At 51.9% G+C, this 26,753-nt stretch overlaps 1 protein-coding gene across 4 annotated transcripts in view; it reads right to left on the bottom strand.

The window, feature by feature from the left end:
* AKNA (AT-hook transcription factor) overlaps nucleotides 1–26,753 on the bottom strand; it is a 61,401-nt gene that overhangs the window by 27,380 nt on the left and 7,268 nt on the right. Inside the window, exons 1-7 of one of the 4 annotated variants that reach the window (XM_025359028.1) lie at nucleotides 23,451–23,614; nucleotides 16,029–16,412; nucleotides 11,718–12,784; nucleotides 10,148–10,222; nucleotides 4,537–4,693; nucleotides 3,652–3,806; nucleotides 331–390 (exon numbers count right to left, since the gene is read on the bottom strand). In XM_025359028.1, the coding sequence (XP_025214813.1) occupies nucleotides 331–390; nucleotides 3,652–3,806; nucleotides 4,537–4,693; nucleotides 10,148–10,222; nucleotides 11,718–12,784; nucleotides 16,029–16,299 (1,785 nt within the window). In that variant the 5' untranslated portion in view covers nucleotides 16,300–16,412; nucleotides 23,451–23,614. Of the gene's footprint in view, nucleotides 1–330; nucleotides 391–3,651; nucleotides 3,807–4,536; nucleotides 4,694–10,147; nucleotides 10,223–11,717; nucleotides 12,785–14,490; nucleotides 14,498–16,028; nucleotides 16,413–23,450; nucleotides 23,615–26,753 lie in introns of those variants that run through there. The other 3 variants (XM_025359029.1, XM_025359030.1, XM_025359031.1) reach the window with 3 other exon arrangements.

Below are 26,753 nucleotides of genomic sequence, written 5' to 3'. Positions count from 1 at the left end.
TAACCCCTCTGAGCTTCAGTTCCATCCTGGTTAAATGACGGTGATAACTGTAACTGCTTCACTGGGTTTTGATGATGATAAAATAAAATAAACATACTCTAGGGTTTACCACAGTCCCTGGCACACAACCATCCTTGCTTAATAAGCAGTAACTATTGTGATATAATGATCGTTATCATGGGAAGCTACTCAAGAGCTGTTTGCTCTGAAAGAGACACTGTGTCTGGGATTCTCTTTTCTGTCTTGCAGCAAAGGAGGCTTCAGAGACAGAGCCATGGGAGACAGTGGTTGTCTGGCAGTTCCACGGGTGGCTCCTGAATTGGGCAGTACCTTGAGTTGGTCCTGGGGCATGAGACGTCCTGCCTGTATCAGTCTTTCAAAGGACTCCACCTGGACATTGGGAGGGGAAGGAAATATGCTCCATTAATCCAGTCCTGCAGACTCCCACACCCAGCCACATCCATGCTTTGGTAAGAGGAGCTGGGTCCGTCCTCAGGATGTGGGGTTTCTGCCAAGCATGGAGAGGTGGGTGCTGGGAACAGCTTCTACCACCAGCCCCAGGCATAGCAGCCTTGAGAAAAAATCAAAGTGGAACCTGCAGGAATTTACTGACAACAAAGCAAGTCACTCGTGTGCATCAAGACTAATGCAGGATATTTACAGCAGCATGAACAGTAGGGAGGGGACAAGAAATAGCCTAAATGCCTGTTGGTGGAATAGTATGCAGCCATCAATAAGAGGAAGGTACATGTGTATGTTCTGAGCTATTAATACCTCCAAGACCTATTTTTCAGTGTCAAATCAAGGTACAGCGCAATGTTTATAGTATGCTACCATCTGTATAAAATATGTGAAGAATAAAAAGGAAAACGATAAATACATTGCTTATATATGATATACTATCTCTAGAGGAATTCAAGAAACTAAAATATAAATTGCTTCTGGGAAGGAGAACTGGGTGGCTGGAAGACAGGAATGAGAAGTAGATTTTTTTACTATACATCCTTTGCATCCTTTGAAATTTGAACAATGTGAATTCGTTGCCTACCCAAAAATAAATATTCAAATTTAGGACTTCAAAAAGTCAAGGTACAGTAGCTTATGCAACCATTTCTTTTTTTTTTTTTTTTTTTGAGATGGAGTCTCGCTCTGTCGCCCAAGCTGGAGTGCAGTGGCCGGATCTCAGCTCACTGCAAGCTCCGCCGCCCGAGTTTACGCCATTCTCCTGCCTCAGCCTCCCGAGTAGCTGGGACTACAGGCGCCTGCCACCTCGCCCGGCTAGTTTTTTGTATTTTTTAGTAGAGACGGGGTTTCACCGTGTTAGCCAGGATGGTCTCGATCTCCTGACCTCGTGATCCGCCCGTCTCAGCCTCCCAAAGTGCTGGGATTACAGGCTTGAGCCACCGCACCCGGCCTGCAACCATTTCTATAAATGCAAGTGTGTGCACTGAACGTTTTTGCATGGGTTGGAGAAAATATTTATTTTTTGCTCAATATGCCCTCTGTACTGTGCAAAGGTCCTTATCATGGGTGTCTGTTACCTGCTCAAAAAAAGTTTCATTACAAAAAAAGGCAAGGGATGATATATTCAGTTTTAAGAAAGTTCTAGATCAGTGTGAAATATAATATAGAAATGTATATCATGTAATCATATATTGTATAATTTTATAATATATAAAATAGAAATATAGTGTGAGCTACACATTTGAAATTTTCTCATAGCCACATTGAGAATGTAAGAAGAAACAGGTAAAATTAATTTTTATATTTTATTTAGCCCCAAATATCATTTCAACATGTAACCAATACTAAAAAAATAGGGAGATACTTTGTATTTCTAAGTCTCTGAAATCCAGTATGTGTTTTATACATACCACAGCATGTCTCAATTCAGAGCAGCCCATGTCTCAACAGCCACATGTGGCCAGCAGCTTCTGAATTGGATCGTGCAGCACTAGATATGAGGGGTCAGCTAAGGCCCCAGCTCCTGCTCAGTGTGGTGATTTGACATTGCTTTATTTTGTGGACAACACATAGGACGAAGAAGAAATGTGTCTCCGGCTACGGAACCAAGAATGGTGGTGGCAAAAGGAAATGAAGCCTGTAATCCCAGCACTTTGGGAGGCTGAGGCGGGCAGATCACCTGAGGTCAGGAGCTTGAGACCAGCCTGGCCAACATGGTGAAATCCCGTCTCTACTAAAAATACAAAAATTAGCCGGGCGTGGTGGCGGGTGCCTGTGATCTTAGCTTCTAGGGAGGCTTGAGGCAGAAGAATTGCTTGGACCCGGGAAGCGGAGGTTGCGGTAAGCCAAGATTGCACCACTGCACTCCAGCCTGGGCGAAAGAGCAAGACTGTCTCAAAAAAAAAAAAAGAAAAAGAAATGAAGTCCTTGTATGTGCTACTCCAACAAGGATTAACTTTGAAAACATCATGGTAAGTGACAGATGTCAGACACAGGACAAATATTGCATGAATCTATTGCTATGAGACGTCCGCAATAGGTGAGCCTATAAAAACAGGAGGCAGATGAGCAGCTGCCACAGGCTGGGGGAAGAGGGAACAGGGAGTGGGAGTGACCACCTAATACAGATGAGGTTTCCTAGTGGCTGATGAAAACGTCTAAAATTGACTGTGGTGACAGTGGCAGAACTGTGAATATACTAAAAACCACTGAAGCAAGCATACATTTTAAATGAGTCAACTGCATGGTATGTGAATTATATTTCAATAAAGCAGGGGAGAGAAGGGGAGATGGGAGGGGAGAGAAGAGGAGGGGAGAGGAGGAGAGAAGAGGAGAGGAGAGGGGAAGGGAGAAGAGGCGAGGGGAAGGGAGAGGAGAGGAGGGAAGGGAAGGGAAGGGAAGGGAAGGGAAGAATAGAATGGTGGTGCTTCTCTGAAAGAATTTGTTTTATGGGCAGGGTGGTGCATATAACTATTGCATTTCTCTTTTGGCACTGGCAACTAGGAAGCTCAAAGCTAAATGTGTGACTCTAATGTGCTTAGGGTCCAACAGAACATTTTATTTACTCACTTCACATACTTTACTTTTTTCTACCCTTACTTCCTCTCTGCCCCTGTTTCCTCGCTTCTGTTTTCAGAATGTGGCTAAAATGGATGTATTTTCATAAGGTACTTTAAGCCACTTCTGGAGTAAAGCCAATGTACAGTTATAAACAGACCTGCAAACAATTCACGGTTACTTGGACTGCTGGATGAAGATACAAAGACCCTTGAGAAGTAACTGGGAAGTGATTTATTTAATAAAATGAACTAAGAAAATGAGGCAACTTATCCTGAAGAGGAAAAGGTAGAGTAGAGATTCTATTACTCTTCCAGAATCCTGAAAGAGCTCAGAGTTTCCCAGGAGCCAGCCTAGAGACACTTCGAAGCACAACTGGAGGGATTTTGAGGAGATGCATCGCCAAAAAGGGGGGTGAAGCCTAGCACTGGTGACAAGGAGGAGGCTGGAGCTGTGTGGCCTCTAAAACCAGGGAGGGGCTCATGTTTTGGGGATGGCTGAGTTAACTTGGTGCAGAGGCAGGGGAATGACAAGTGAGACTCCCAGAGCGCTTCTCACCCAAGCAGGCAGAGGTTCTGTGTTCTCCGGGTGAGTTAAGTCTCTCAGGGGCCAAGCTGGGAGTCCACTCACCTTGGCCAGGAACTCCTTGGCCTGAGAAGCCAGTGCCTGGGTCTGCTCCGCTGAGGACTGGTCCTCGGAGATGCCCCGGTTCTCTGGAAGCCACCCCAGGGTGGGCATGCTGGTGAGCGAGGAGGGGCTCAGGTCTCCTCGAGCTGATGGCCACCCTGGAATACACAATTGCTGAAAGCTGAGGCCAAGAACAGTCCTTCCAGGAGCTGAAGGACTGAGGCTGGACGTCAAAGCCACCACCTCCATCATCAAGTTACAGCTCAGTCACCATGTGCTATCTTCACATCAGCCCCAGGAAGTGGGCTGGGTAAAGCATTGTCCCCCATTTACAGGGGAGGACAAGGTGCAGATCTGCCCCAGGTCACACGGCTGGCTGCAGCAGAGCTGCGCTAGGCTTCCGGGTTCCCAGTCAACAGCGTGGCCTCTCACACAGGGAGACGTGAGTTCCAATCCAGACGCTTTCCCTCCACAGCTGTATGTACTCAGCCTGTCCTCACCTCTCCAAGCCTTGATCCCCTTGGCTGTCATGGGTGTGACAACAGTGCACACCTCAGCGGGTTATTGTGGGGATGAACTGAGGTCACATGTGCAGGGCCCGGCTGAGATATGGGCTCCCCAGGGACAATACTCTATGTCTTCAACTCACCCAGGGTCACCAAGATGCCAAGTGGCAGGGCCAGGGCTGCCCCCAGGCTGCTGTGGATCAAAGCAGGACACTTTCCACATCTCTGACCCTTTTGAGTCAAAGTACCCAGGGTGGGGCCTTGCCTCCCTCCTTCCCCTGGCCTGAGGCCAGTGCCATCCCCGGGGTGAACCAAGTCAGCCCCACAGAGCAGAATCCCAGACAGAAGGAGCCTCCAGCTGCGGCTCTTCTCCCGGACTCACCTGAGGCCACAGAGGCCTGGGGGTCCTCGGCCGGGCCCGGCCACCACTCTGCAGAGCGGGGCTGTGGGATGGTGAAGGACAAGACCTTGGTCCCTTGGGGCACCATTCCTGTGTGGATGCTGTGGCTGGGCTGGGGTGGGTCAGAGAACAGGTTCACCTGTGGAAGCGGGGAGGCACAGCAGAGCCAAGTCAGGGTAGGGGCAAATCCACCTGAAATACCTCATCTTCATTCAGGAGCTCAACACACATGCCCTGTAGTAATAAATACCATCTTTCAGTGCAGCCCTTGGCTGGGCCAAACATAGGTGAAGAACTACGTGCCCTTTCATTTACTCTTAATGGTGGTCCTGAAAGGAAGACAGGGTGGGGACCCCAACAGCCCATTATATAGAAGGAAAAACTGAGACACAGAGAGGTTATTGAGTCACTTACTCAAGATCCCCAGCTGATAAGTCCTTAGATGAGGATTACAACACTGCTCTATCTGACCCCAATACCTATGGTTCTACTATTAACAGTAATTTTTTATTAATATTGTATGTTATAATTATATCATAATATACCAATTATTTCTTAACAAATATAAGCATTTCCAATAATTATGTTGATAATAATAGCAACCAATAGCTGTTTGAATAAATGAGTGAACCAGCAAGTAAACAAACTAATCTGCCATTGGTAGCGGATCTCTATCATTTGAGGACAGATTTAAAACATGGCAGCCAGCCCAGCTGGTGAGGGAGCAGTCTGGAGTCAGGCAGGTGACCAAGGAAGACCTCTTGAAGCTCGAAAGCAGAGGGAAACCACGGGCTGTTCAACGGCTTACAGCAGAGTTGAGAGGACTATGTTCTGTTTGTGTAAAGAAGGTTTTATTGAACACAGCCATGCCTGTTTGTTTATGTGTTGTCTATGGCTGCTTTCACACTCTGGTGGCAGAGTTGAGTAGTTGTGACAGAGACTATATGCTCCACAAAGCTAAACATTTTCACAATCTGGCCCTTTACAGAGAAAGTTTGCCAACTCTAGCTTAGCATGTGGGCTCTGCAGTCAGAGCCCAGGTTCCCGCCCAGGCTCTACCACAGCACACCTCTGAGTCCTAGTTGGCTTAATAACTTTCCTGCACATGATATAAGTGCTCAATAAATAGCGGCCGCCACCCTGACATTCATCACCATCATCATCACCACCACCGTCATCACCACTACCACCACCACCATCACCATCATCATCACCATCACCATCGTCATCACCACCACTGTCATTACCACCACCATCATCACCATCAGCATCATTATAACAATCATCATTAGTAGCATCACCATCATTCACCATCACCATCACTATCACCATTATCACCAACACCATCACAATCATCACCACCACCATCACCATTTTTACCATTACCGTCATCATAACTATCACCATTACTACCATCACCATGATCGTCATCGCCATCATCATCTGCACAGCCACCATGGAGACAGGCCCACGGAAAAGCAACACCCCTTAGTGGCACCTGCTCATCGTGATGTTGGGGGGTTATCTTAACTGCCCCCGCTGCACCAAGGTCAGGAATGAGCAGTTTAGGGTGGGCCCGGTGGAAGGGGCTCCCTGGCCCCCAGGCCAGCAGCCTCTCTTGCTTAAGCTGTATAGGTCCTGGCTGTGGCCGAAAAATCAACTCCAAGTGTGGCATGGTCCCCCACCCCGCCTCCCCCTCTTTCAGGCCCAGCCTCCCCAGATGAGAACAAAGCTGGATTTTAATAATCCCCTCAGCCATCTGCTCAGACTCCCCTGTGGGGGCTTTCCTATCAGCACCCCCCTCCTGAGGTGACCCAAATCCCAGGGGAGGCCCAGCCTCTGGCATGTTTCCCTCCCCAGACCGCTTTCTCAGCCTCAGGCCCCACCTGGGGAGTGACAGGGAATGGGGATGGGCCAGGGAAACCAGGAGGCTCCTTTGTTTCAGGGACCAAAAAGGAGTTTGAAGCAGAGAAGCCCAAAACCTGAGCAGATGCCCAGGCAGAGCCATGAGGTGGGGAGTGGCGGTGGGGGCGGCAGCTTCGGCTGCTTGGGCCTGGCCCTCCCAGGGCCCATCTCCCTGGACACAGCCAGGTGTCCCGGGTGCTCCCCAAGGCCGGATTCACTCCCTCGGGGGATTCTGTAAAAGGTGAATCAGAATTCTGTGAAGGGAGGACCCGTAAATTTGGGAAACATTGGGTTAAACAAATGAATATTCTCTGCACAGATGGATTTCTCCCAGCCTTTAAAATGCTAATGGGCTTTATGAATAGGGCGGGAGGGGAGGAGGAAGAGAGAGGAAGATGTTTCCCCAACTCATCTGCATACAGAAACCTCCCCTTCCCCCCATCCCCACCCAGGGGGTTCTGGGCCAACTTGTGGCCATCAGAACACACTGAAAAAGGGTGGTTTTACATTATCTCCGTAATTCCTTCTAGGGTAATTTCTGGTCACCTCAGCTCTTCCAGATCTCTCTTCAGCTGAGATGGAGGAACAGGGGCTGGGGGGAGGTGGCAACATGGCAGCAAATGCAGTGAGATCACCATAAACCCTGGCCAGAGGCCAGTGTAGAGAACAGAGCCAACCAGTGACTCCTGACCAGTCCTGGCTCCCTGCCCCACAGCTGGGCTCCCTGGTCCTGCCCCAACCCCAAGGCTCCAGACCCATCGGTGTTCCTGGGCCAGGCCTCCCCGGCTGCAGATCCCACAACTACCGAGTCTAGTTCTGCTACAGCGTGGTGTCACTCGTGGGCTTCAGAGCCAGGCTGCCGAGTTCCAACTCCTGCTCTGGCACCTACTTGTTGAGTGATCTTGGTCAAGTTACTTAACATCTCTGTGCCTCAGCTTCCCCAACTGCAAATTATTTAGGACAGTGGTCCATAAACATCACCTATGACCATTCTTATTTCTATAACAGTCATCAATCCGCCTCATCCCTATGCCTCTCTCCACACCCAGTGCCAGGGCCTGGGTGCCAGGGCTTACCCAGACTTGAGGAAAAGAACATCTGTTCTGGAATCAGGCAGATGTACGTTTCAGTCCCAGCTTTGCCTCTTGCACCAGCTATGGGATGTTGAGCAAACCATTCCACCTGACCGAACCTCAGTGTGTGTGTGGAGGGGCTCAAATAAGATGACCCTGAACCTGGGGTGGGATACCTGTTGCTGCTCAGTGAATGTCAATCTCCTTCCTATGGGTCCCCACCCACTGCTGTCCACCTACCCACCATGCCTAGACTGGGTGTCCAGTGCAACATCCCCAGCGCGGCTCCCTCCCAGGTGGGTCCAGCCCTCCGCCGTGGGTTCTGAGCAGAGTGAAGTGGCTCGGTGGGTCCTTGGGAGGTCTGAGAACTGCCTCTGAACTCGTGGGCTCTGAGCAAAAGGCTGTCTTGGGGTCTCTCCAGCCTTCGGGGTAGAGTGCACAGAGGTCCAGACGGAGTGAGGAAGGCTGGCCAGCTGGAATCTCAGCTCTCCTCAAGCCCCATGGACCCTGAGTGAATCCCCTCCCTGCTCTGGGGCTCTATTCTCTTCTGCACATTGGAGCTGCAAGCGTGCCTTGTACTACTCCCCCAGGGCAGCTGTGAGATGGGGTTGGGCGGGAGGTGATAGTATCATCCTGCTTCCTTCCGGCAGAGCCCTGAAAGGTGCTCATACTTTGTGAGGCTGAGAGAGGGGTTGGGGGAGGGAGCAGAGCCCTCAGGCCAAGCAATAGCAATCATTTTTCCAGAAAGTGAGAGTGAGTGAGCTGACACAGAACCATTTCCGGCCTCTCCTCCTGTGACACCCTCACACACATGAGCCAGGGGTCTGGGTGCCAGCCAGGGCAGGGTGACCACACTTGGGGAGGACCCTGAGTCCTACAGGGTCAAGGGAGCACCCACAAGAGGAGGCACCCCAGCTGCACTCCGCTGTGTCCACCCCTGTGTCACTGTGGCTGACATACAAGACGCCTAGCAGTAAACACCTTTATAATAATAATATTCCCTAACTCTTACGAAGTGCCTGCCTAGTGCCAGGTAAATGCTTTCTGTATACTGACTCATGCCCTTAAACGAGCGCAGGAGGAAGAGAGGAGGGAGGGTGGAGACGCTCCACGCCTCCAGTCCACGCCTTCAGTTCCCGCCACTCCATGACCGTCAGCGGCCCCTACCCCAACGGGAGCCCCAGTTTCCCAATCTGTCAAATGGGGAAGCCAAGTGTTTGGGTCTGATGACCAGTCCCTTTCTCCCCGGACCTGCTTGGAGTCTGCAGCCATGAGAATGCGGTTTCCCCAGAGAGGATGACCTAACAAACCCCCTCCACTCCCTTTCCCGACTGCCCCGTCTCTTCCAACCCTAGATCTGGCTCAGCGGTTCAAAAAGCTGGAAGGAGACTACTTGGCTCCCAGGAGGAAGTCTGATTAGCCCTCTTTTACAGATGTGCCCGATGAGGCCAAGAGGGAAGGGGCCTGCCTGTGCCAGGCAGCAGGTGTGGGGATGCAGGGGGGCTCCTGGTCCTAAAACAGGCCCCCTTCCGTTTCCTCACCACAGTGGCCTCCTCCCACCCGCCCCGGAAGTGCCTCTCAGCATTGAGAGCAGCAGCTGTGGCGGGGGCAGGGTCCTGGAGCATGACGGGGGGGGGGGGGCGGGGGGGAGGCATTGGGGCATCTGCATCTCTGCACCTCAGCTCTCACCCCTCCTCCACTGCTGCCTGATGAGGCAAGAGGAGGGCACAGCAAAAGCAGGAAGCCACGAGGGGCCGCACAGGTCCCACTTCCTGCCTCACTCAGGAAAGAGGAAGGTGGAGAATTCACAGCCTCCTCCTAAGACGGGGTGGGGGCTGGGGTGGTGGGTTTCCCCTCTGCTCTCCTCCTGCCCCATACTCTGCCAGGTGAGGTTGCGGGGAGGGAGAAAGGCAAAGGTGTGATCCAGGAAGATTCAGGCCCAAAGAACAAGCACCAGGGGCTGAGCAGAAATTCCGTGTTACTCTTTTGAGGCTCACAGAGCCCAAGTAACTTCCTCAAGGTCACACAGCTGGTTAGCAATGGAGCCAGGAGTCGAACCCAGGTGGCCTTATTCCCGAGCCCATCTAGAAGGAGAGAGAGTCTCATGAAATTCCTGGGCTCATGGTAGCTCAGGCCTATAATCCCAGGAGCACTTTGGGAGGCTGAAGCAGAAGGATCACTTGAGCCCAGGAGTTCGAGACCAGCTTGGGCAACAAAGTAAGACCCCGTCTCTACAAAACATTAAAAAAAAAAAAAATTAGCAGGGCACAGTGATGCATGCCTGTATTCCCAGCTACCAGGGAGGCTGAAGCAAGAGGATCCCTTGAGCCCAGGAGGTTGATATTGCAGTGAGTTACGACCATGCCACTGCACTCCAGCCTGGGTGACAGAGCAAGACCCTGACTAAAAAAAAAAAAAAAAAAAAAGAAAGCCCAGGGAGGGCAAGGTCACTGCCCAAGGTCACAGAGGGACCTTGGGGTAGAAGCAAACTGGCGTTCCACTAACTCCAGGGCCTCAATAGATGGAGGAGGCAGTGGCCTTTCTCTAGAGCTATGGAAAAGTGTCATCTCCTCGGGGACTTGGGCCCATGCCTCCACCCCATCCCAGCCTGGTACCTTGGCCCCGAGGCGTAGCTGGTCGATGGTGTTCTCGGCCTCAGCGTACTTGGTGAGAAGCCTGTGGTAGTCTTCCTGCAGAAAAGGGGGAGCAACACGGTCATATGCCCAGGCACACAATGCACCCCTCCTTGCTGGGAGACCCTGATAGCAAACCCCCCTCCACAAGGGCTTCTGGGTTCCTGAGAGGAAAGCATTCAATGGTGGGATCCAAGCTGAGCAATCTTCAGGCTTGTGTGCAACACAGACCCACCACATTCAAGTTCTGGAGCATGAGAGGGCAGTGGGACAACTTTTCTACCTCCGTGACAACGAGTCTAGACTGAGAGCCTCTGGCTGGTTTACCTTGACACATGACCCACATCGCAGATGGCTGCCACGATTCTATTTATCCAAATGCCCTGCCCATCAGTTGGCTCTGTGGGGTGAGGCCCATATCTGTCTTTCCCCCTGCTGCGCTGTCGGTGTTTAAGCAGCATGTGCTTAAGAAGTACTTTCTTCAATGGCTAATTGAATGAATCATCCAAGAGTCCCATGGCAGAAAAATAGAAGGCTTGAAAATCACTGTTCCACCTACTCAGTCACTTGCCTTAAACAAACCCAAAGAGCTTTATAAAAACAGGTCTTTGCAGGAAAAAAGGAAAAGCATGTCACCTTTGAAGGATGTGAGGAACTGACTCCTTCTGAAAACGGGTCAGTAACTAAGTAACGAAGGACCATTATGGGTCAGTAACGGTAACAGTAAAAGGACAGAACAGAGCATCTCGCTGACCTTTCCCATACAAGCAAGAACTTGGTAACCAAGTAGCTGATAAGGGACACTTTTACTTTTTAGCATATTTCCAGCAATTAATGTAGGAGTGAGAGCATTAGCATACTACCACTTTGTCACCCCAAATGAAAGACTAGACCAAGACAATGACCATCAGAGGCTGTCAAAATCACAAACAAGAGACCAGCAGGCATCCTGTGCTTGCTGAAGGAGGCACACAGGCCACCTATGATATGCTCTTGCCAAAACTCCCCACGCCCGTGGAGCTCACGGTCTGGAGGGGAAACATGACTATTTCCCTTGAAACATGATCACTTCAACAGATCATCCTTGAAACATGAGTACAATCACTGGTCTTTTTGAGCAAAGGGCTTGGGTCTATCTCAGGGCTCCAGGTATAACCTTCCTGCACCAGCATGGAGTTCCTAGCCCAGACCCCAGGCCTCCCTACCCTAGCCAGCCTCTACCCCAGGGCCTCCCCACCCCAGCCAGCCTCCACCTCAGGCCTCTCCACCCCAGCCAGCCTCTACCCCAGGGCTTCCCACCCAAGCCAGCCTCCACCCCAGGCCTCCCCACCCCACCAGCCTCTATCCCAGGACTCCCCACCCCAGCCAGCCTCCACCCCTGGCCTCCCCACCCCACCAGCCTCCATCCCAGGGCTTCCCACCCCAGCCAGGCTCTACCCCAGGCCTCTCCACCCCAGCCAGCCTCTACTCGAGGCCTCCCCACCCCAATTAGCCTCCACCCTAAGCCAATAGGGGCCTTGGTGACACATACACAGCCGTAAGTCCCACTAACCTGGAGCTGATGGACCAGTTCAGTGGCTTGCTCAGGCGTCTGAAATTCTTGGGGTACCCTGGTGATGGGGTGGGCAGGAGGCGTGTCCTTTGCCAAGGCTGCTTCTCCACTGCTCAACAGCACCTCCTGCACAATCTCAGCTGGTGACTTGAAGATGAGGGGCCTGGCAGGGGCCTGAGGCTTCCTGTTGTGGCTTCTGGACTTGGGGGGACGGTAGCTCTCATCTTTGGGGAATCTCACCCGGGGCCCTACCTTGGAGAAGTCAGGGAGTGGGTAGTTCAACTGCCCCCGGCCATACTTGGGGGCATTAGAAGAGGAGCGGCCAGCCAGAGTGGCTCCCTGTTTGGGCAGCAGCCTGCCCTGCCGTGTTGACCTGGGCTGAGGATTCAGGGGGCTGATGGAGCCAATGAATCGGGAAGGGAGTGGCTTAGGTGACGTCTTTGTCTGCTTCCAGATGTGTTCCTCGGGCTGAGGGCAGGAGAATCTGGTCGTTTCTCTCCTCCATCTATCCGCGGCAGGCTGCGGACTCTGGGCTCGGGGAGCTGAGGAGTCCTGGAATTCCATGGGGGTTGCCAGAGCAACGCTGCCTCCAGTTCTGTCATCTGGGTTTAGGAGGTGGTGGCTGGGGCCCTCTGGTAAGGTTTCTGCCAGGGCAGTGGGCTGGGGGCCACCGGTCTCTCCTTCCCAGGTAGAATCAAGGCTGTCACTAGGGTGGTCGAGGCTCACTGTCCCACTGCTCCAGGACCTTGCTGGGCTGAGCTCAACGGATGGGTTGACCTCGGAATGTTCAGAAAGTTTGTCCCCACTGGCTTGTTCGCTAGAAGCCACCCAGCCCCTGGCCTGACCATGCCCAAGAGCCACGGGGCTGGTGTTTCCATGGCCCTCCAAGCTGAGACCAGCCTCATACCCCAACCTTGGGGAGCTCTCTCCAGCCTCCTCAACCTCCAGACTTCTAAGGGTCCCATCTGGCTCCTCTTCAGTCATGTCCAGCTGATGGCCCTGCTGGGGGAGCCAGGCGAGGGGCTCGTGGGAACTTGCTGGGCTGTCCACATCCTCTGCTTCAGCCTCTGGAAAGACAGGCCGTTCACTTCTTAGCATATACCAGGTCTGTACCCACCATGTAACTTACCCTGTCACTTCAACTCTCTGGCTTCCATTTCCTCATCACATGGGGATGGAAAGAATCCCAAGGAGCCCCTCACATAGCCAAGTGCTTGTCTGATACCTGATCTGGTTGTCTCAGAGGTCCTTCAAACTCAAACCCAAACCCGGTCCCTCCAGTGTCTCCCATCTCAGCAGATGGCAACACCATCCCCTCCAGGCGTACAGGCCAGCAGCCTGGGAGGCGTCTTTGCCGTCTCTCTCCTTCTAACCCCCTGAATCCGATCTGTCACCTGGTCCTGCCCCATTACCTCCTATAAAAAAATCGCAAACTCATCTATCACTCTGAAGTCTACCACCACTACTTTGGCTCGCGTCCCATCCTCTCTTGTCTGGCTAACTGTAGTCAGTAGCCACCTAACCATCTCCTCCGTCCTCACCCACATCCCCCATCTGAAAACTCATCCATGTCTTCCTGTGGAAGAAAAGCAGAACCTTCACTATGGTCCTAAGGTCGCTGCCACCCCGGCCCCATTAGCTCTCCTGATCCATCTCTCTCCATGGCCCCTCAGGCTCCCCCTGCTCCTGCTATGTGCACACCACACTCCTCCCACCATGGGGGCTACGCATGTGCGCATCCCTCTGCTGGGGGATTCTCTCTCCTCCTTGGCCTAGTTAACTCCTATCTGTCCTTCAGGCTCAACCTCTGCCTCCTCTGTTGCTCAACCTCTGCCTCCTCAAGGAAGACTTAGATCTCCCTGACTAGGTCAAGTTCTCCCTTTTACAGGCCCTCATAGGACTGGTTACCTCTATTTTGTAACACTTATCATAGCAGCTGCTTTCCATTTATTTGTGTGGTTGTTTCACTGACATGTGTCTCGCCCCCTACACTGCAAGCTCTATGAAGCCAAGGATGCTCTCTGTTTTGTTCACGATTGGATTTGCAGTGCTGGTTCCTGACACTATTTGTTGACCGAACAGAAGGAAGGAGAAAAGGAAGGTGAGCGAGGAAGGGAGGGAAGGAAGGAAGGAGGGAGGAAGATAAGGTATATAAAGCTCCCAGGAAGTAGACAGTTACTGTAATTATTACATAGTGAGTACTCAATAAATATGTATCCATCCACCCACCCAGCCATCTATCCCACCATGCTTCCTCCCAACTTCCATCCATCTACCCACCCATTCACCCATCCATCACCCACCCGTCCATTCATCCATGCATCTAACCACCATCCATGCAGTCATTGTTTACGGAGGCACCCATTCTGCTCTAGACCCCGTGTTGACTTCTGGGATAGGTCCAAAGTTTCATGAGACACAGTTTGGGTACCACCAGGCATAGACTCTCTGTTCAGGCAGATGCACCTTTGTCTCACTCTCTACTCCCCCATGCTCTTTCCCCTACCCTTGATGCCTCTACATCTCTTAACCACTTAACATCTCCTTCCGCAAGTTACTCTTGCTTACAGCAACATACTTGAAACCCAGGGAGGTTACGTAAGTTGCCAAAGATCACCCAGTGGTTCCCTGGACCTGGGACCCAGGCCCCAGTCATGCAGGTGAGTCTGCTTCCACCACTAGGGGTCACGCACCAGGGGTGAAGGGGCCTGGGCTTTGGAGCTAGGGAGCCCTGGGTTCAATCCTGGCTCCTGTGACCCCTCACTGGGGCCACAGGCAAGCTGCTGACCTCTCTGGCAATCCACAGTCAAACTTGAGGCTAGTTCCTCCTACCTGACAGAGGGTGGTGAGGAGGGAACAAGAGAGGGCCAGACCCTGCCCAGCCCTGTGCCTGGCACATAATAAAGGCACAGGACAGGGTAGCAGCTATTACATCATAGCAGGGGGTTACCATGTGACCCCAGGAAGAAATGCCTCTGCCCTGTCCACCCAGTGCATCTCAGTTACCATCCCTTGCTGGAAAGAGTGCTCAGAAATGGCTCCTCAGTGGGCAGCAGTGGGCAGTGCTCACTTTGAGCAGATCAGATGTGTGAAACTTTGAGTAACAGCACAATCTGCTACCAGAGGAGGCTTCTCTACCAACCGCAACAGCCTGCGGGAGTCACAGGACCCTAAAACAGGGGCATCTCGCTCATAATCTAAGCGCAATCACTACCACGTATCCAGCTCTTACTATTCTCTACGATATGATTCCTCTCATTTTATAGATGGAAAAAGCAAGATTCAGGCAGAAGGAACTTGCTAAGCAAAGCGAGGAATTTAGTCTAAGTTGGTCTGGATGCAACAAGAACATAGTTATTGTAGAAAACAAGAAATGCCAACATTCCCATTGCTAATTGGAATTTTAAAAAACCTTAAAAATACCCAGGCATGACGGCTCCCATCTATAATCCCACCATTTTGGGAGGCCAAGGTGAGAGGCTCGCTTCAGGCCAGGAGTTTGAGACCAGCCTGGCCAACACTGTGAGACTCTGTCTCTACAAAAAATATAAAAATTAGCTGGGTGTGGTGGCATGCACCTGTAGTCCCAGCTCCTCGGGAGGCTGAGTTCTGAGGACTGATTGGGCCCGAAAGGTCGAGCTTGCAGTGAGCCATGATCATGCCACTGCACTCCAGCCTGGGCAACAGAGCAAGACCCTGCTTCAATAAATAAATAAATCAATAAATAAAATAAAATAAAAATTGGACACAACCCCAAGACTAAGTAATTCAAATTACCAGAGCTATGAGCAAATCAAGTGTGCAAAGATATATTAATGACATTCATCACTGCATTATTTATAACAGCAAAATCTAGAAACTACTAAAATGCCCAGCAGTAGGATACTGGCCGATTAACCACGGATACCTATGGAAGTCTAGGAATGACTTGTGGGAGAGGATTTGATGAACTAGGAAAATGTTCATATCTATTAAGTTAACCAAAAAGCAGGTTATAATGAAGTATGTAGAATACTGCTCCATATTCACATTACATTTGCATAACTACACATATGGAAAACAGTGGTTATCTGGGGATGGAGTGGGACAATGAGTAATTTTAAATTTTACTTAATTTTGTGCCTTATATTTTCTGGTTGTTCTGCAATGAATGGTATTACTTATACAATTTAAATTTTTAAAATTTTTAAATTATAGACTTTGTAGAATTTAATTGAAAATGTTGAAGCAACCTCTACTCCCTTCCCCCCTGCTAGAACATGTGATGTGGGGGACGGGACACCACCGTAGGGGGAGGGGTGTCAGTCTCACCTTCTCCTGAAGTCTCTCCTGACTCACAATCCTGATGCCCATCGGGCTGCAGATGCGGGTCCCACTCCAGGGGCGGCAGGTGCTGCTGGGCCAGGCGGAAGTCCTCCAGGAGCTCGGGGCTGGTGGCATTGGGAAAGAGTCCCTCTTCTCCCCAGCTTTGTGAACTACTATCCACATCCCTCTTGTCCTCAGCCCAGGCCCAGTGCTGCCGCCGGGGGCCCTTCCCCAGGCCAGGCTCAACCCAGCGGATCTCAGTCTCCGAGCTGGCCATCGGGGTTGGCCTGAGCTTCACCTGGGCCACTTCATCTTCAGGAGACAGAACTGCTGCCAGGGGCCCCAGAGTCACCGCTGGCTCCTGTCGGCATCGGCCATCCTGCCTGTGCCCTGTCAGGAACACATTCAAGAAATATCATTAATTCTCCTGATTCCTTCTTTTATTTGGAACAAGAAGTTACCAGCAGGAACTCTGGAATTAGCCCCGGTTCAACTCCTGGCTGCGTCCTCCCAAAGCTGTGTGACTTTGGGCAAGTCACCCTGCCTTCATTTTCTTCATCAATAAAGCTGGGATAATAATTCCTTTCTCCCTCCAGGGTTGTTTTTTTGTCTGCTTGTTTTTTTTTTTGAGACAGAGTCTTACTCTGTTGCCCAGGCTGGAGTGCATTGGCACAATCTCAGCTCACTACAACCTTTGTCTCCTGGGTTCAAGTGATTCTCCTGCCTCAGCCTCCTGAGTAGCTGGGACTACAAGTGTGCGCCACCACACCCAGCTAATTTTTGTATTTTTTAGTTTCACCATATGGGCCAGGCTGGTCTCAAACTCCTGACCTCGTGATCCATCCGCCTCGGCCTCCTAAAGTGCTGGGATTAGAGGCGTGAGCCACCATGCCCGGCCCCCTCCAGGGTTTTATAAACTAGATGAGACACATGATGAGGAGCCCAGTGGCCAGTGCACCGACCAACAGGTGTTGAATGCATCCTAGCTAGTGTTACTGAGTACTGGCTCTTCGTGTGGGCATGGGGCACAGGCCCTGCTCACCGGAGAACTGACGGCCCAGGAGGAAGCAGACATCACCAGGCAACTACAAATCCAGGTGAGATGTGCCGGAGGAGGCACGGGGGCTGCCCTGACACAGGCCAGGGTAGTCTGGGGATCCCAGGTTAGAAGCTAGTTCCTCTGAGAATCTTCTCTGACCTCACTCGGGTAAGAATTCAGATTGAGAGGTGGGGGAGGATGATGAAAAAAGCATTCCAGGCCAGGTATGATGGCTCACGCCTACAATCCCAGCACTTTGGGAGGCTGATGTGAGTGGATCACTTGAGTCTAGGAGTTCGAGACCAGCCTGGGCAACATGGCAAAACCTTGTCTCTACAAAAAATTAGCCAGGTGTGATTGTGCACACCTGTAGTCACAAGCTACTCGAGAGGCTGAGGTGGGAGGATCACTTGAGCCCGGGAGGTTGAGGCTGCAGTGAGCCATGACAGCACCACTGCACTCCAGCCTGGGCAACAAAGTGAGACCCTGTCTCAAAAGGAAAAAAAAAAAAAAAAAAGTAGCATTCCACTAACCAACATAATTGAAAACAGGTGCTCAAACAAAAAGACATGAAGTCCCAGCACATGCTACAGTATAGATGAACCTCAGAAACATTATGCTAAGTGAAAGATGCCAGACACAAAGGCCACATATAGTGTGATTGTATGGATAGGAAATATCCAGGCAAGGTAACTCCCTGGAGAGTGAAAGCAGACGGTATTTGCCAGGGGCTGGGGGAGAGGAGAGTGGGCACTGCTTGCTGGGTATGGGATTTCCTTCGGAAGTGAGAAAAATGCTTTGCAACTAGATGGAGGTGGCAGTTACACAACACTGTGAATATACTAAATGTCACTGAACTGTTCATCTAAAAATGGTTAGTTTTATGTTACGTGAATTTCACCTCAATTTAAAGAAAAAGCCTTCCTAGTGAGGCGACCTGGGGACGGGGAGCAAGCCTACTGGGGCTTTCCTGGACCTGGGAGTGGTTTTCACCGGATGGCTGGGGTATTGAACACAGGGAAAGCCCATCAGAGGTGTGGTTTAAAAGTTCCCCTCGGGCTGCTCTGGGAGAATGAACCAGGGAGGCTGGCCACACAGGGACCTGTCAGGTGGCTGCTGCAGGAACAGGGTAGCCAGAGAAGGGCTCCTCCGCTGCCTTCCCTCAACCCTCTCCTTCTTTCTCTCTTTCCTTCTCCCTCTCGTCTCCTTTTGCCTCTTCCTTCCCACGCTCCCGCTATTTCCCTAAGCGCTTCCTCTATGCCAGCACTGAGCCAGGTCCAGGAAGTGCAAAGCTGACCCAGAGTGGGCACGGTCCCCCAGGGAGCTCCCTGCCATGCAGGGTTCAGAGAACTGCCGCCCATCAGCGCAGCGGCCCCCAGGGCGGCTCACACAAAGGCCTTCTTCCACAGATGGGGAAACTGGGGTCCAGAGAGGGGGAGAGGCCTTACCCAAAGCCACACATGGGTCAGGACAAGGCAGGGGCGAAAGTCAGCCTCCTGGCCCACAGTCTGGGCTTTCTCCCCTGCATGCTGTGTCGAAGGGAGTATGACTCCAGGCCTCCCAGGATAGAAGGTCTGTGTTTGTCCCTTTATCCTCGTGAGCACTTGGATCCTGCTTGATTTGTGTGGCTGAGAAAAGTCAGCAGGCAACTATTTGTGGACACAAAGTTCCCCAGGGAACAGTGCAGCCCGGGAAAGGCTGACTTCTCAAGGGCTGGAGGAGGGAGGGACAGGGAATACCATTCTTCCCTCCTTGGCTGCAGCTCCTGCTCTGTGGATGGGTGTTCGGGGCTTCTATCCTCTGTCCCCGCCCAGTCTTCCTCTCTACCCCCAAATGCAGAGCCCCACAATTTCCTCCAGATCACCCTGCGTGTTGTCTTCCAGCCTCACAGTCCCCGCCACATGTGAAGAGCCCACTCGGCGCCAGCCTGGCTAGAAGCTTTACTTTTAAGTTCTCAATCTGCCCTCTCTACAAACATGAGGGTAGAACTTGGCTAAGATCACCCGGCTACTTCCTGCCAGAGCAAGATCTGCAACTGTCAGTTTCGGCCTAGTGGCCCCCAATATGTTTTTAATCACACAACCCATCCGTAAAAATAAATGTGCTCGAACACATCATGCTGATATATTACATGTATTAGAAATAATATTTTCAAAAGTGATTTTCTAAAAAGATGCAATTGAAAATTGGCCAGGTACAGTGGCTCACACCTGTAATCCCAGCACTTTGGGAGGCTGAGATGGACAGATCACTCGAGCTCAGGAGTTCAAGACCAGCTTGGGCAACATGGCAAAAGCCCATCTCTACTAAAAATAATAAGGAGGCCAGGCGCAGTGGCTCACGCCTGTAATCCCAGCACTTTGGGAGGCCGAGGCGGGCAGATCACCTGGAGGTCAGGAGTTCGAGACGAGCCTTAACATGGAGAAATCCTGTCTCCACTAAAAATACAAAATTAGCCGGGCGTGGTGGTGCATGCCTGCAATCCCAGCTACTCAGTAGGCTGAGGCAGGAGAACTGCTTGAACCTGGGAGGCGGAGGTTGCGGTGAGCCAAGATCGTGCCATTGCACTCTGGCCTGGGCAACAAGAGCAAAACTCCGTCTCCAAATAAATAAATAAATAAATAAAAATACAAAGGAAAAAGAAAATAAACACAGGTGACCCTTAATGACACAGTTTGAACTGCACAGTTTGAACTCTACTTATATGTGAATTTTCTTCTGCCTCTGCCACCCCTAAGACAGTAGATCAATCTCCCCTCTTAATTCCTCCTCCTCAATGTGAAGATGACAGGATGAAGGCCTTTGTGATGATCCATTTCCACTTAATGAAAGACTTAAGTAGATTTTCTCTTCCTTATGATTTTCTTAATAGCATTTTCTTTCTTTTTTTTTTTTTTTTTTGAGACAGAGTCTCGCTCTGTCGCCCGGGCTGGAGTGCAGTGGCGTGATCTCGGCTCACTGCAAGCTCCGCCTCCCGGGTTCCCGCCATTCTCCTGACTCAGCCTCCCGAGTAGCTGGGACTACAGGCGCCCGCCACCTCGCCCGGCTAATTTTTTTTGTATTTTTTTAGTAGAGACGGGGTTTCACTGTGTTAGCCAGGATGGTCTCGATCTCCTGACCTCGTGATCCACCCGTCTCGGCCTCCCAAAGTGCTGGGATTACAGGCTTGAGCCACCGCGCCCAGCCTAGCATTTTCTTTTCTCTGGCTTACTTTATTGTAAGAAAACAGTACGAAATACATATAACGCAGAAAATATGCATTAATCAACTGTTTATGTTATCAGCAAAGCTTCTAGTCAACAGCAGGCTATTGATAAAGTTTTGGGGGAGTTAAAAGTTATAAGCAGATTTTTGACTGCATGAGGCACTCCTAACCCCTGTGTTGTTCAAGGATCAACTGTATTTTATTTTATTGAGACAGGGTCTCACTGTTACCCAGGCTGGAGTACAGTGGCGATCAGAGCTCACTGCAGCCTTGACCTCCTGGGCTCAATCGATCCTCCCACCTCAGCCTCCTGAGTAGCTAAGACCACAGGTACGTACCGCCGTGCCTGGCTAATTTTTAAATTTTTTTTGTAGAGATGGGGTTTTGCCATGTTGCCTAGGCTGGTTTTGAACTCCTGGGTTTAAGTGATCCTCCTGCCTCAGCCTCCCTATGTCCTGGGATTACAGGCATGAGCCACCCACCCAGCTGGTCAACTATATTTTAAATAGAAGCTCTAATTCTTGCTTCTCATACCTTCTGCAGGGCCTGTACCCTTCTTGGAAATCACTGCCAGGGATCTTAAGCTTCAGTGTGCTTAAGAATCCTCTAAGCAGGCAGTTTCCTGAAACAACCTGCAGAGAGCCTGACTCAGTGGCCCTGGGATAGGGCCCAGGAATCTGCATTTTAAACCAGGGCCTCAGGCAGGGCCTGCCCTTTGAAGTTCACTAGGCCTCCTCGCTGTTATGGCAGGTGGAGGAGGGGCTACAGTTTAGCTGTTGCTTTTCTGGTTCTGAAGCCTCTGCTGAGGAAGGGGCCGGGGGAGGCATGTGGTTTTTGGACTTTTTGAAGGGCTTTTTTTTCTAGCTCTGCCACAGAGCAGCCTGCCCAATCACAGAGGCCTCTGGGTGCACAAAGAGGAACATCCTGTCTTCTGGGATGACTCAGTCATGGTAGAAATCTCACTGTAACCAGGTCAGAGGCAGCTGCAGTGACTGGCTAGAGTTTCACACTTGCCCCCGGCGCCTAAACCAGTGAGCCTTTCCTGAGCGAGGCCTCTGTCTTCCATGTGAGCCATGGCCCTCCGCACCACAAAGCCCCAGAAATGGCCATTCAGCTAGTCAGTCAACAAACACATATTAGTGCCAACTACCTGTCAACTTCAGGCTGGGATGATGCTGTGGTAGAGAAGCAGGCTGAGCATTAGGAGATGGGTGCTAGTCCCGGCTGCTGTTACTCACTGTGTATAGCTGGGCTTGCATTTTCCTCACCGTAAAATAGAGAAAGTACCACCTGCTCTTGCTACTGCAAGGGGATATCATCCTGCTAGGGTGGGTTGGGAGGCAGGGGATGAGACTCAAAGAGCTTTGAATTTGAAGTCCCTGGTTGACTCAGCTCCTGAGGGCAATAGCCTCAGAACTGCTAACTTCTCTCTTCCTCCCTGAGATCACATTTCAAAGGACAAAGATACATACCGAGCACCCCGTGGGTGCAAATTAACTTTTTAAAAAAGCCCTACGACTTCCTACTATATACCAGGGACTACATAAGATGCAAAGAATGTAGAAAAGAGTAAAAGCATTCCAAAATTTTAAACAGTGGGGGGTAGTACAATACAGAAGCGTTACTAATGGAAGCTTTAAGGTGGGCTTGAGGAACAGTGAGGATTTGGGGTAGATTGGGGAGGGCATTCCAGGCAGAGGGAACGGATGGGCAAAGGCACGGAGGTCTGAAAGTATGGCCTGACTTTGAAGGAGAGCTAGGGACAGGGGTGCCTGAATGCCAGGTAAAGGCAGAATTGTTCCAGCCAGCCGTCGTTAGGGCAGCAGGGCTGCTCCTAAAAGGCAGTGAGTGAGGTTTGGTGAAGACTCCAGCTGTGTGAGCTGGGGAGGGCTGTGGAGTTCAGGGTCCCCGCCATCCCTGGAGAAACTGGCCCCACAAGGAAGTAGCAGCCACTGCACCCTCCTTCTGTACATCTTCTTACTCGCAAGCTGCCACTGCCCCTGCTCTCTCAGGGGTCTAATAGACCCCCGAGGTATCTATCTTCAGTTCCTGGGTGGGATGGTCTCCTCTTCCCCACCACCCACACAGGGCTTCTCCACCTGCTCAGTCATTCCATAGCCAGGGACCCTTCCCTTTATGGCTCAGTCCCTCAGAACTGCCCAGACTCCCAGGTTCTCCTTTGCCAGCCCAGCCACGCAGCCCGCACTGCCTCCCTCTGCCCTCTGCAACCCCTTCCCATCCAGCCAGGGCTGTCCAGGGTGCCCCCGTGCTTCTACCCCCACCACCACCCTGATACTTCCCAGATGAGGAAACTGAGGCACAGAGGCGTGGCAGGCTTTCAGAAGACCTCACAGTCAGGAAGCACAGAGGATTCAAAGCTGGGGTGCGCAACTCTGAAACCAAGGCTGTAAGATGTGTCAGGGAGATGGGGAAGGAAGACCCCCCCAAATCAGTAACCAGACCTTCCAAAAAGGCTGTGTTGTTGGGCTCAACCATCCCTCCCACCCACCGGTTGGCAGGGCACAGACCTACTGTTCTCAAGGGCTTCCCACCAGCTGTGTGGACACTAGTCCCACAAGGATGCACCAGCCACTCCCCCTCTGTGTGTCCTCTCCCTGCCCCCAGCCCGCTCCAGCAGCACAGGCTGAGGAGAAAGAGAAACGTGCCCTGGCTGTTGACAGCTCTGGTCTTGCCATCCTTGAGAGCTGAGCTGGGTCTGCTGGTCTTCGGACAGTCCTTGGCTCCTCTCCTTGCCCTTACACAGCTGGCATAAGGGGCCACTCCTTCGATTGGGACCACCTCCCTACGCCGTCACTGCCTCCTGGCCTGCTCCCCATCCCTGCATCGTCTCTGAGACCCCTTAGCAACCAAGGACACTAACTCTCCAGGTGCAGACGAGGACACCCCAGGCACAGAGATGGACTCGCCTGCCCAAGTTCACAAGAGATCAGAATCAGAGCTGGGACTGGAATCTAGCATCCTGAGGCTTGACGAAATCCTTCTTAAAACCACCCTTGCCCTGGAGGCCGGGCTCCCCTGAGCCAAGAGAAAAGTGGTGCAGCTCCAGCAGCTGCAACTTCCTGGCTGGGCTGGTCCGGCTGCCTGGACTGTCCCGGAGAGTCTGTGACTGGCCCGTCCAGAAGGAAGGCGGCCTCCTGGGCCCTCCTCCGTTCCGATCTCTTACCTCTCTCGGGCTCCACCACCGTCCTGCCGACCCAGTTTCAGGGGACCTGTCTGTGAAGTCTTTGTTCCAAACCCAGGGAGCCCCCTGTCTCCATTGCGCCCTGGCCCGCCTCCAGGCCGTTCTGCCAGCCCAAGCTGCTGCTCACAGACCAGCATCGCTCCCCACCTCTCCCCGCCCCTGCCGCGGCTGAGGCCGCCTCGCCTCGGCAGGAAGCGCCCAGCCTGATTTCCTACAAGTGTTTGTCAGAAGGAGGGGGTTTGTCTGCGTGCAGAGCAAGAGCCGGAGGAGCTTAACCCCTTGCAAACCCTCTGCAGTCTGCGCTGCCCAGGAAAGGACTCAGGGAACGAACTCCTGACGTCCTGGGCTTGGGATCATCTCAGCCCAGGCCCTGCAGGTACAGATGGGGAGACTAAAGCACAGAGAAGGTCAGAGGCTTGGCCAAGGTCACATAGTATGCTGTAGCTCCTACCTCCTAGGCCCTCTTCAACCATGGCCTGACCTTAGCCGAGGCTCCTTCCGTCACTAGGCCTCAGGGCCCATCTGCATGGTGAGAGCTCAGACTCAACACTACTTCTGCCCTTCCAGCTCTGACTCTAGCAATATGCAACCTGAATCTCAGGGAGGCCTTGGCGATTCCTGCCATCTCAACCCACTGTCCTGACCCCGAGGTGGTCCTGCAGCCAGAGTGGGATGTTCTGGGCAGTATGGAGGTGTGAAACTGGCAGATCAGGTGAACTTTCCCTGTTGTAAGAACCCTCCAAGGGTTCACCAGATGTTGGGAACAGATCGATCCTGATCGTCAGTCAAGCTGTCTTTTCTCAAGCCCCAGCATCCCATTCCTTCATTCATAGGTACTCACTGAGCTCCTACTGTGTGGCGGGTGCTTTTAAAGGTGCTGGGAATATGGCAGGGCCCAAGACAGGCCAGTCCCCTGCTCTCTACTCTAGCAGAGACATGGACAATAAGCAAGCACATGTATAATTTCAAGGAGAGAGCTGTGAACAATGAGACCTAGTGATGATCCGTGTCCCCGGCCAGGTGGCACTGAAGCCTGGGACTCGCCCCAGGCCAACAGAGTCGGTCTCTGGGCATCAGAGATTTTAAGTGTCCCAGGTGACTGGCCCTGGTAGAGAACCCATGGGGCCAAGAGTAATGGGTTGGAGGAGAAGGGTTATAGGATGGTCAGGAAAGTCTCTATGAGGAGGTGACATTCAAACAAGGCACTAGAAGGAAGAGGGGGGCAAGAGCCAGCCACAAGAAGGGCTGGGGCAGTGTTCTGGGAGGGCAAGTGGAAAGGCCAAGGTGGGGGAGCCAGTGGGCTTTCCCTGAGAACAGCAAGCCCTGTGTACCCGGGACAGAGCGAGTCAAGCGAGAGAGGCAGGATCTTCACAGAACAAGAGGCTCCCAACACTGGCCCCACCCAGGACCCAGAGACTCTGAGTCAGAAAACAAAAAGAAAAAGGAAAAAAATCAGGCCTCTGTATTGTCCAAAAAGCCCTCCAGGTAATTCTGATAAGCAGTCAGATTTGGGAACCAGCCATGTAAGAGAGAAAAAAATCTTAGAGTCACTGTGGACCTGGGTTCAAATCCCAGCCTCATCTCTTGCTGGCTCTGACCTTTGAAGCTTCACCTCTCTAAGCCTCAGTTTCTTCACCTGTAAAACAGGGATAAGAAGAGTAGCCACCCCACAGGGGCTGCTGTAAAGATTCACTGAGGAGATGCCTACCAAGGGTACAGCAGGGGACCCAGAACACAGTCATGTATTGAGCTTTTTTATTATTGTTACTACAACTATTGCTGCTACTTAGGTATAAGTCTCCAGTCTCCTCTAAAGGCTAGATCTTAATACCTTTCCTGAAGCCTGGCACACTGTTTATGGCTGATGAATGCATTCCATGAATGAATGAATGAATGAATGAATGAATGAGTGGACTTTCCCAAGGTCAGCTGGTGAATATCTAGCGTAGCCAGGGCTAGAACCAGGAGCCCTCATCCTAGTAATCGCCCACCCCTCTATCCCCTTCCCTGCCTTTTCCCACATCTGGGTGGCAGGGCTCTCCTTGCAGCCCCCAGCCCCACATGGAGCAGAGCCAAACCCTAATGAGGCCCCTCCCTACCAGCCCTGGCGGCCATGTGTGCCATTGTGTGAGGGGCGGGTTCCCCTGACACCCTGTCACTCACTCACCCTCCCTCCCTGGTCATTAACCCAGGCAGCACTGCTATCAATGCCAGGTGGCTGCCATTGCTGGGCATGGCCTGTGGCCCCTGGATAACCTCAAACCCATCTTAGGCGCAGCCACCTAACACCAAGGAGAACCACCTGCAGTGCAGTCTGTTCCATTTCCTTGCACCCCCAAGCACGACCAACCCTCCTCCCTGCCTTTGCTCATGCACCGCCCCCTCTTAGATCACTGTCCCCACCCACAGGCCAAATTCTAGCAGACCGAAGCAGCATGTCCAAGACTGAGCTCCTACTATTGCCACCCTCCAAACCCACCCCTCCTCAGTTTGACCCATCTTTCACCCAGGTACATACTGAGAATCAACTGTGAACCTGGATGCTTCCCTTTCCCTTACATCCCGTAACCAATCCATCATCAACTCCCAGTTATTTCATTTCCTAAATTTCACCAGAATCTGTCCCTGTTTCTGCATCCCCACGTGGGTCCCTGGATCGGCCTTACCTGGAAAGCTCTAGGGTCCACTAATCTGTTCCCCGCACTGCACCGATGCCATCTTCCAAGATAGAAGCTTCCAAACAAGACCCCTCCATGCTTCAGACGCACAGCTAGCTACCATGGCTCTGAGAAAGAAGATGAAACTCCATAGGCTGGCCGTTGCTCCAGGCTCTTCTCCTGCCACCCTCTCTGCCCTTGGTCAGCGTGCTCCTGCCACCCAGGCCTCCTTGCTCTTCCTGGGACAGATGTGCCCTACTCCTCCCCTCATCCAGTCCCACTTCTTTTCCCTGTTAACTTCTAGGCAACCTCCAGATCTCAGCTCCAGCATGCCCTCCTTGGGGACTCCCCATTTGGAACTGTATTTTGTATGTGATTATTTGACTGACATCTGTCTCTTGACTCAACTGGGAGCTCTGTGAGGCTCTCATCATCATATCCCCAGGACCCAGCACACAGAACCTGATATATAATAGAAATACAATAAATATATCCTGGATGATCCACCCGACCTAGCTACTTGCCCAAGCCTGACTCATAGCCCTCATAACAACCCAATGAGGCTGATGTGACAACCCCATTTCACAGCTGAGTAAACAGAGGCCCCTAGAGCCCAAGCAGCTTGCCC

Source organism: Theropithecus gelada, chromosome 15, assembly GCF_003255815.1.
Source record: "Theropithecus gelada isolate Dixy chromosome 15, Tgel_1.0, whole genome shotgun sequence".
NCBI lineage: Eukaryota > Metazoa > Chordata > Mammalia > Primates > Cercopithecidae > Theropithecus > Theropithecus gelada.
Note: the sequence above shows the minus strand (reverse complement) of the source record. Positions and strands in the feature narration are given on the sequence as shown.